Source organism: Sceloporus undulatus, chromosome 11 (genome assembly GCF_019175285.1).
Source record: "Sceloporus undulatus isolate JIND9_A2432 ecotype Alabama chromosome 11, SceUnd_v1.1, whole genome shotgun sequence".
NCBI lineage: Eukaryota > Metazoa > Chordata > Lepidosauria > Squamata > Phrynosomatidae > Sceloporus > Sceloporus undulatus.
In genome coordinates this window covers 10,866,339-10,877,125 of record NC_056532.1, presented here as the reverse complement: position 1 = coordinate 10,877,125, position 10,787 = coordinate 10,866,339, and the positions used below count along the sequence as shown (strand labels likewise).

At 43.6% G+C, this 10,787-nt stretch overlaps 1 protein-coding gene across 12 annotated transcripts in view; it reads right to left on the bottom strand.

Annotated features, from left to right (window-relative positions):
* Positions 1-107: 107 nt before the first annotated feature.
* The window catches only part of LOC121917114 (RNA-binding protein Musashi homolog 2-like), a 911,933-nt gene continuing 901,253 nt past the window's right edge, over positions 108-10,787 (bottom strand). For 2 of the 12 annotated variants that reach the window (XM_042442812.1, XM_042442804.1), the window contains exon 8: positions 116-408. In XM_042442812.1, the coding sequence (XP_042298746.1) occupies positions 161-408 (248 nt within the window). In that variant the 3' untranslated portion in view covers positions 116-160. Of the gene's footprint in view, positions 409-10,787 lie in introns of all 12 variants that reach the window. The other 10 variants (XM_042442813.1, XM_042442809.1, XM_042442814.1 and 7 more) reach the window with 8 other exon arrangements.

Genomic DNA, 10,787 nt, shown 5'->3' with positions numbered 1-10,787 from the left:
AAAGGACCTACAAATGCCTAGAGATGTGTTTCCTCTAGGAACGTGTAGGTTCTCCAGCACAACTCTATGGTCAACGTGTTGCGGAATTGCTCCGGAGGACTTAAGAGATTCCAAAAGAGAAGATATTAATCAAAACCACGTAGTCAAAGCCCACGATGTGTCAGGAAAGAAAAATGAGAAAACGAAGCGGCCTACTTACAGCGATTCCGTGTCCGAAGCTGGAGCCAGGCTGGGGGCTGGCAGCACTTATGTAGTTACCGACACCGGAGTCTTGGCTGGCTGTACCGTAGAGGTCTGCAACGGGCCCTGGGCTGTTTGCCCCCGGAAACCCTCCGGGCCGGGCTGGGTTGGAGCCTGCCGGGGAAGCGGGCGCGCCAAAATTCGGTTGAGCACTGTAGCTATTCAAGACTGGTGTGCAGAGAATAAAGCTGAGTATGAGGCCAGAAGCTGAGCATGCACAGTTATTACAAAGCAAAACACTAATTTTTAAAAAGAAAGGAAAGGAAAGGAACAAAGAAACAGAAAATAAAAACAGCCTAGGTCCAACTTTCTAACATTTAACCAAGGCCATGCGAAAGGAGAGCAAGTACTCGATAATAGTCAGCCCATACTACTAAGAAGCTTGGCGCTCCAAATAGATGTATAAAGAGAGAAGGAAATAAAAAGATAAAATAACCATTCAACACACTACTGCAACCAGAGACTGTGGGGTGCTCAGTTTCACCAAATTATCACACACACACAAAAATATATAGATATATATGTATTTTCCAACATCTGATTTTGATGCTCATGCAGTAGTAAAACGAGTTTCTCTAAGATCTGGGCACGTCGAGACAGCATTCACATCCCATGCAAACTACAAAGGAACTAGTTTTAGACTACACATTGTGTTAATATTGATATTAAGTGTTGACAGCAAAGAAAGCAAATCGATAGCTAGTCTTTGGTGGAAATTTTCAGAGGAAAAGAATTAAATATACAACCTATCCCCACCCTCTTTTAAACGCTAAAGAGAAGTGAAGGTTTGGAGGTTTGAAATGTTGTTTTTTTTTTAATCTCTTTAAATTAAAACAAATAAAACAAATAAATGATATGCAATGGAACGTTTGGGTTTCTTTTAGGTACAAGAGATGGTTTTGTCGCTTTAGCCTTTCCCTCTTGATTTAAAATTATGAGTGCTTGTCTCTCTTTCTCAAAGTCTAATTCTGGTCCTAATACATGACAAAATGAACAGCTACAAAAGCAGAACTAATCCTGTAAATGGATATACTGTCCTGATGTGAAACTTATTTATTTCCAGAGCGTGATATGTGATATAGATATTTCAGCTAGCAATAAAGAATCCGGTTGCGACCGATGGAAAGAGTTGGCTCCTTTTTGGGACTGTTTAGTAGTAGTGAAGTTAGCATCCTTCTTAGCGGAGGAAGGTGTTTTCTACAAAGATAGAGAAAACTGCCTGCTTTATACTTTGTAAGAGCTCCCTTCCCCTTGCATCCATATCCAAACTGGAACATTCTTGACCTTTCAATGTCGGATGCTTAATGTCTGATAACAAGATACTCTGAAGTAACTCCAACTATAACACAAACCCAGAAACTTGCCTCCTGACATGGCTTTTCCGAAATGAGCTTTGCCGTCGCCAGGCTACCTGCACTGCCTGGAGATGTTTGGTTTGTAAAATGAGTGGTAAAGTATTTGTTCATTACAAAAACCCAACAACTTATATATGTATAAGAAGAAATATTGAGAACACAGAAATCCAATCCTCCATGATAAGAAAACAACACTGCCCAGTTTCCACCTCTGCCAAGGCGAAAAGGCAATGGGAACGTTGCAGAGTGATGGCTAGCCTTTCCATAGCTTTGGGTTCTTTTCATCCCACTTGCAAAATAGCCTCTCTAGGAATCTCTAGGTCCTCCAGGGCAACTCTGTGGTCAACATTTGCCAGACATTGACCATAGAATTGCGCTGGAGGAGCTACAAAGGCCTAGTAGAGTGTTATCTTTAGGAATCTCTAGGTCCTTCAGTGCGACTTTTGGTTAAAGTTGATCACAGAGTTGCACTGGAGGACCTAGAGATTGCTAGAGAGAACGTATTAATAAAATCCGTCAATAACCAAATCAGCAAAAGTCAAAGCTGCAAATGTACATATACAAGTGTATATACCTGTGGCATTTCAGATTTGTTTTCTGTCTGCAGCTTGCAAGGCTCACTTCTGCACTCCGACGCAACTGTTTGTCTACTTAGAGCAGTGGTTCCCAACCTTTGGTCCTCCATTTGTTTTGGACTCCAACTCCAAGAAGCCATAGCCAGCTTGGGCGGCAGTCAAGAATTCGGGGAGCTGAAGTCCAAAACACCCAGAGAACCAAAGTTTGGGAACCACTGACTTTGAGTCATTACGAGGTCAAGGAAAAACCCAAACCTGGAAAGCCAAGGGCTTCCTCCAAAGACCCATAGGTTAAACTGGGGTCTTTCCTTCGCTGTTGGCTACTCAGACTATAAGCCAACAAAAACAGAAGCAATTGACATACTGTATTACATACAGGCAACTGGTACACCTTGAGCAACACAACTTTGGAAAGTCCTAAAATGAAGGGTCGACCTCAAACATGCAACCACTACAAAGATGGAGATGGGAAGCCAACATGGAATAAACAGCATTACCAAAGCTATAGTTTTTTGTGGGTTTTTCGGTCTATGTGGCCATGTTCTAGAAGAGTTTATTCCTAACGTTTCGCCGGCATCTGTGGCTGGCATCTTCAGAGCATCTTTCTCCGAGGATGCCAGCCCCAGATGCCGACGAAACGTCAGGAATAAACTCTTCTAGAACATGGCCACATAGACCGAAACCCCCCCAAAAAACTATGGATTCCGGCTGTGAAAGCCTTCAACTTCATATTAACAAAACTAATTTAGGGCAAGTTCGTCACTCATGCATCGCATCTACAGCTAACCATTTAAATATCAACCTGGTAAAAACCGACAACTGTGGCTTCTTTCAGGGAGAACCATGATTTAAGGACAAGAGTGGGGAGACTCAAATAGCAAGCAGCAGCGTTTTCTCTCTGGCAGGGTACTTCCAGCGTGAGGCGGAGGGGAGGACCAAGGCAAGGAACTCCATTGTGCGAGACGGCGCCGGGAAAACAAAGCGCTTTTAAAAAATATTAAAGATTAAATGTCACGCTAACATTTGGCGTTCTCACTCATGGAGAAAAACATCCAGCTGAGCGATTCGGAGGCCCTTGATTAACTTGCTAGGGCAGACTTTTCTTTTCCAGCTCAGTAAAGTGGAGATAGGCCTTGGCTGACAGCTCACCAGCAACAACAAAAAAAACCTCCATAACCGAGGTGGAGAGATGTGTGGGTTTCGGTAGGGAGAACAACACACTCATACGAACACACACGCCAGATGGAAATACTCACCATCTGGGGGTGGCTTGTGTGCGAGCGACAGGCGGTTGTCCGGATTTGGTGTGCGGCTCAAAATGGCTGCAATGAGGAGGTTCTGGGTCTAATCTGAAGAATCAATGCCCCGCTTTTGCTGCCATAGCTCAACAAAGTGGAATTTTGGGATTTGTCATTTTGTGAGATATTCAAGGAAAATGCAAATTCTATGACTTCAGAGCACTGAGCCGTGGCAGTCGAAGTGGTGCCAAACTGCTCTATTTCAGCAGTGCGGATTAGATTCACGCTCTTTAAGCATGGTTGGCAAAGAGGCACAAGGCTTTAAGAGGCAATGATGGGCCGGGGATTGTGTTATTTTTATGGGACGGCATGGAACAGAAGAGGCAATGCCACACTGACACCATTGCACAATTGCCAATATGTGTGCCAGGCCCAAGAAGTCCAATGTTGCCTTACCTTTGGCACCTTACCTTTCTTCTTTTTAAAAGAGAGAACCCTCAGGCTGCTTTAAAACTGGGGCAAAGCTTGGCACCTTTTTACTTGACTCAGTATAGTACAGCTCAGGATCAGGGCCACAGATGTGAGAAACACTACACAATATCCCTGGGTATCCAAGGGATAAAAATGAATCACTTACCAATATAAAACTACTTCGATGCAATGCCAATGCAAACTCTATGGAGAGAGGAAGACTCAATAAAGGCATAACTGCCTATCCCAGTGGTTCCCAAACTTTGGTCCTCTGGCTCTTTTGGACTTCAACTCCCATAAGCCCCTGCTAGCTTGGTCAACCGTCAGGAATTCTGGGAACTGAAGTGAAAAACACCTGGAAACCAAAGTTTGGTTATTACTGGTCTATGATGCCTCTGATGAAACCAAGGGCAATACGCTTGGAAATTTCACAAACCAGTTTTCCTTTCATGGCTATGAAACTCAGGCTACTGTTTGTACACAGCTATTAAGCGCACACACTACTGTTCGTACATTTGCTGTATGGTTACAAAGTCTGAACACAAGTTGTTGAATATGCAAAAAAGCACATCAATATGACATTAAATTGCAAATGAGCCACTGCAAGAGCATGAGATGCTCTCACCTCCTTTTTGTTCATGACCTACAAAACAGCATATAAGCAAACATTTTGAAAGAAGCCCTCGGAAAGCTGGCCCTTTGTACTAGAAGCCATGAATTCAAGACAACGGCAGCTCTCATAAATGTCACCAAGACCCAACATCTTGTGGAAAACCGGCCTTCAGTCAGAATATGGGCCTCACTGCAAGACAAAGTACTCTAACCCTCCAAGGCAGTGGTCCCCAAACTGTGCCCTTCAAGAGTTTTTGGACTTCAGCTCCCAGCATGTTGCACAATAGTCTGGGATTCTGGGAGCTGGAGTCCAAAATCCTTTATAGAGCACCATTTGGGGACCACTGCTCCAAGACCTCACCAAGATTGAACGTTAGATGTGGAATAACCCCAAGAGAGCTGCCATCTGTTATGTATTTAAGAAAGAAATCTCTTAAATCAGTCTACAAAAATGAGAGGAAGGAAGGAAGGAAGGAAGGAAGGAAGGAAGGTTTCACTGTATTTAAAAGCTCAATTTGAAGCACAAGAGGGAACACAAGAATTTAAGAGAGCAAGGTCAAGAGTTGCTTTTTTGGTGGTGATGAGGATGTTTGTCCAGAGAAAAACTGGAAATAAGATTCAGAAAGGAGAGAAGGAAGGAAGAGAGTGTCTCAGACCTCAAAAGCAAAAAGGCCTTTAAATCACCGAAGAGCAGCTCCCAAGTTTGGTGGAAGGTCAAGCAACGAGATACAAAATGGTTCCTTCTGCATTTGCCTTGTTCCTCTTACCAGACGTAAGATCACCCAATAGTTTCCCAAACTTTGGTCCTCCAGGTGTTTTGGACTTCAGCTCCCAGAAGCCAACAATCAAGACTTCTGGTGCTAGAGTCCAAAGCATTTGGAGCATCAAAATTTGGGGACCACTGAAATATAGGAAGGATTTGCATTGCTCCAGCTCTGGATACTAGGGGCTTTCTCAGCATCTAGGGAGTGAGTCCTGCACTGTTTCCGAAAGTAGTCCTCTCGCCATGGGGTTTAAAGATAGCAAGTCCAATTTCTATGTTCTTAAAAGGGAAATTCGTACTTGCTAGCACTAACGCAACTGCTTCTCCAATTAAGTTTTGTGTCACTTGATATTCACCTGGTACTTTTTATTGGGACTTGGTCAGAAGAGAGGTGAGAATCTTTCCTTCTTGGAAATGGTAATTTGGCACAAAGTCTTTGCTCTTTTGCAAGATGAGAGAGACAGAGAGGAAAGCCGACTATCAGTGAAAATGTATCTCAAGTTCAAGGAAATGTTAGATCATGTTATATTGCTATATTTACAGATTTCTAATTGCGCTTTCCTTTGCTTTGACCCACAGGGGCCTCATTCTGATATTCTGATAATAGTCAGATTGCAATTTACACTCATTGAGTTACATGGTAGTTGCGCGATGCCAACGCAGTGAATTGTGATGATGCACAATTACATGCACATTGATGCAATGCATATCAATGTGCAACAGTGCCACATGCAGAACATCCCTTCCATGACTGAAAAGTAAACCCCACCATTGTGCAATAGTCCAAAAGTTTGATCCAAAGACGTACAGTGATTTATGCCTGTGTGTGCCATCAACTGGATGCTAGCTATAAATGTCAATGCCAGTTTGTTCTGTAAGACTCACAACTATGTCCCAATAACAGATGGTTATGTTCTCTGTTTCTCTTAGGATGCTATTCCAAATACCGGGAGACACACAGAGAAAGAGCAATGGACATGGAAAGAGAAAGATTGACCGAAATGGTGTTGCGCACCATCCCCAGGACTCAGACTGAGATAGTGAGACGGAGGGGCAAGATGGCCAGACGAGAAAGAGAGCGAGACAGAGGGCCAAGAAGCCATGGCAGTGTCTGAAGAGCACAACACAGAGCTAACAGCACCTACCGTAGCAGAATGAAGGAAAGAAAAGGTGAGTCTACCCACGTGGGAGCGTTTAAAAACTCAATGCTCATTAATCGGAACAGCTGTGTGCCGAAAACAGACTACAAATTCCAACACCTCCCTTAGGGAACCTGTTGCTCACAATCGATCCTGACTCTGTTGCCTGATAATCTCAGACCTTGTTGCATTTGAAGACTACACTTTCGGATCTCCCTCTTGCAGTGTTGTCTGGATTGCTTGCTCAACTGCATTTTAACTTGGACTGGCCTGACCCTGCTACTATGTCATCTTTGCTAGTGAGCCAGGGATTCTCCCATGTTCTGTTGCCTCCTGTAGCTTTTCTGGGGTACCTGGACTTGTGTTGTCCCCAAAACAAGATATGATAGCCCTGTTTAAGTATTTGAAGGGGTGTCATAGTGAGGTGGAGCAAGCTGCTCCAGAGACTAGGAAACAGAGCAATGGATGCAAGCTACAGAAAAAGATATTCCTGACAGTAAGAGCTGTTTGACAGCGGAAGACTTTCCCTCTGAGTGTGGTGGAGTCTCCTCTATTGGAGGTCTTTAAACAGAGGCTGGATGGCCATCTGTCAGGGATGCTTGGATTGAGAGATCCTTCATGGCAGAATGGGGTTGGACTGGATGGCCCTTGGGGTCTCTTCCAACTCTATGATTCTATGAATGCACAAGACATTTTGCTGCCTGATGTGAAGCAGCTCTCTGGGAGAGGGGAAAGGTTTTCTATAGAAAGCCATTGCATGACGCATGTGCATCTTCCCATCCAGTGAACTGAAAATCTTTGCTTGGTCCTAGCATTACTGCAAAATGTTAAGGAGTAGCCCCTTGCACCGACCGCAAGCCACTAGCATCCTTAACACACACCATCAGATGATCTCGACACCAGGAAACCTTGACAAAGCCACCAAGTTTTATGAAGTACCCGACACCGCAATATTTTTTGAAACAAGTAAAAATAATAAAAGGCACCCACAAAAAGTGATGGATTACTATTTTGGGCTCTTTGAAAATTGGGGTCACGGAGGTTGATGACTGCGACGGGAGGAAGGGAGCGCAATGGTTAACGCGGCCGTAATCTCTCGGTTTTATTGGACAGTGGATCTAACCTCCCTGTCAAAGCCAGCGTGCGGCTCCCAAATGAGTCTCCGGTGGGAAACTAATAGAGTAGTAGAAATCAGTTTCCCTCCCCGTCCTCCTTTTGGGAAAGAGAACTGGGCCACCGCAGGAATGAACGCCAGCATCTTGAATGCCACTTTCCCTGCCCATTAACCCAGATTACACGCAGAGGTCCAGCGGGTTCGCCTTCATTTGGGAGCTAAAAATAATGGCACGGGCTCGCAATCATGCACTTCACTTCGCCGTCTCACCCCCCCCCCGATGCCTTAATAGAGAGAATAAGATGAACGTGAATCAGCAACAGCACCTTATCCCTGATTTAAAACGAAAAACCAAACCGGGAAGGAAGGGGAAGGGCACACTAGTGAAAGCGACGCACCCAAGCTATAGAAAAGAAGAGCATAATGCACAAAGTGGGGTCTCTGAAGACTAATGTTGTTCTGCTGGGTTACTGTATTGTAAAACAAACCAGAGATTTATTTTAAGACACAACGATTTGTTTTAAGATACTTTGGGCTCTTGGTATCCTCTGGGGTTTGGTTCCAGGCCCCGTCGTGGATACCAAAACCCATGCATGCTCAAGTCCTGTTAAATTCAGAGGCATAGCAAAATGGTGTCCCTTAAATCAAATGGCAAAATAACATTTGAGTAATTGGAATTAATATATTTTAAAAATATTTTCAAGCCGTGGATACTTAAATCCGTGGATAAAAAATCCGTGGATAAGGAGGGCCAACTGTAAAACCAGGGAGGAGGGACTGACGGGAAAAGGTTTTATTTTGATACAGTCTCATATATATAGGGGAAGCTGTATTCAGAGTTCCCAGAAGCCAACTTGGGTCTGTGAAGCACTCCGTTGTGAATGGTTGCCAATCGTTGCATCCCAACAATTGTAGATTTATTATCTATATTTGTATCTACATTGATCTATATATATACAGTTGGCCCTCCATAGCCACAGATTTTTCAATCCCTGGCTTGCAAATATTTTTTTAAAATACAGAGCGATTCAAAAAGAATGGTGCAAAACTGAGTAAGAACACCTTCGCTTCTTTTTGAACCGCCCTGCATGTAAATTCCCAAAAGCAAACCTTGATTTTGCCATTTTATATAAGGGACTCCGTTTTACTATGTTGTTGTATTTCATGGGACTTGGGCATCCATGGATTTTGGGTCCTGGGACCACCCCATTTTGGCACTGCCAAAATTCACCTCTGAGTATGCCTTGCCCTTAGTATCTTCTTAGCCTTGGTATCTCCTGGGGTTTGGTCCCAGGACCCTCCATGGACCCTTCCTTAGAAACCCTATGAAATTTAAGGGGCTGCCAGAAGTCAACAGGTGACTTGGAGGCACACAAACACATGGATGGAGAGGAGCTTTGGAAAAGAATAGAAGACAGAGGGGACATTAGAAAGCAGGACTGACACTAGACTTCTATCCTCCATTCATGGTCATCACAACCACAACCTCTGGCCCACAGACTACATGTTTTTTCCAAGTTGGACCCCGCTAATAAGAGACACTACTCAAACATCTGACATCAGTGTAGCATATGCAGCATTATGCCATTCAACGTAGCATCTATATATCCATTTGTTTTTCAGGCAGGGGACCCAAAGCCATGTCCGAGAACACAGCATAGAATTTAAATTCCCTCTCTGGATCTGTTATCATTTGCATTCAACAGTCCCTTCTTCTGCCGCAGGCCGGACCTCCTGTAGCTTCCCGCAATGCCATCAAGCTGGGTACAATTTCCAAACCTCATTAGGGACATAATTATTTTGGGATGTATATTATAAGCTCGCCGCATTCTCCACCCCAGATTTCTTTATCACCTATAAATTCCAATCTGCATCTTTTAATTAACCAACTACGAGAGTTAAAATGCTGGGGTACAAACACGGCAAAAAAGACCCAACTCCAAAGGCAAGCTGAGTGCCAACACCTCCGCCACTAAAGTTGTCAAACCTGGTTGAGTCACTTGCACCCGAGGAGTCCCACTGGCTTTAATGGGAAGGTTTCCAAAGAAAGAGTCGGAGACATTGTCGACGTCGGGGCTGAGCTTCAAAAAGCAAATTCGGATCCATTTGAGAATTAAAGTGGGACCCCCAAACTGTCAGCAATCTTAATACATCACACCTACTTCCCAACATTTTGTGGCCAAGCAAGTTGCCTATGCAACTCCTCATATTTCGGATGCAATTCACACGCTGCTCTTTTGTCACATTCCTTCCAGTTCAAACATAGTTAAGGTTGGAAGGAAAGCTGCATTTTGAAGGGCATGTGTTCAAAATAGAGCTGTGTCAATAACCCTCTGGCCTAAATTTCAACCTTGGTTTTTAAAAAGGACGTCTCCAATGCTTCTAACTGTACTGGAGAGCTTTTGTGTCAAACACAGAAGGATCCCTAGTTCAGAAATCCAGACTCAGAAAACCTTTATTCAGAAACTATAGATCCAGTCCAGTGGCGTTTGTTGCTAAAACTGACCAGCAAGCGTTAAAATTGCCTAATAAAACTACACACCGTTTTAAAGTTTAGGCAGGCTTAAGTCTAATCCATTACAGTTAATAAACACATATTTCCTCTCTTTCCCACATTGCCCCCTTTCTTTATTATTCTCTCTCTTCTTTCCCAAAAAACAACCTTTAACAAGCTTGGCTCATGCTTTCCTCCCTTTCAGTATTATCTGAGCCGCTGTGTCAGAGATCACCATGGCTTAGCAATACGATTTCTACTACATATCCCATCACAGCTACTTCCCAACATTGTGTGGCCAAACAATCCGCTTATGCAACTCCTGACATTTTGGCTGTAATTTTTTCTACCTGCTCACTAAGAAGGCATGCAGTTACTGTATATGTTCGACTATAAGTCGGATGCATGTATAAGTCGAGGGCAGGTTTTGGGGTCCCAGTTATGCATTTTGATATGACCCATGGATAATATGATACGTTATAATAATAGGGGCATGTAACAAAGCTTCTAAAGCATGAAAACAATGTCAAAGAACTTACAAAATCCCAGCAGGCGTAACTATTTTTGCTCACCTTAAAGGCTGGATGGATGAGAAAGTAGAGAGAGGGGTCAGCACTTCCAAGACAAATTATGTTCTTGGCTTTCACTAAGAGTTAAAGTACAGTACTTGCATTGACCCATGGATAAGTAGACTCGGGTTTTTGGGGTCAATTTGTAGATTAAATTCCCTAGACGTATACATTAGCATATACAGCAGATGATCTTGTCTTAAGCTACCCGTTTTGG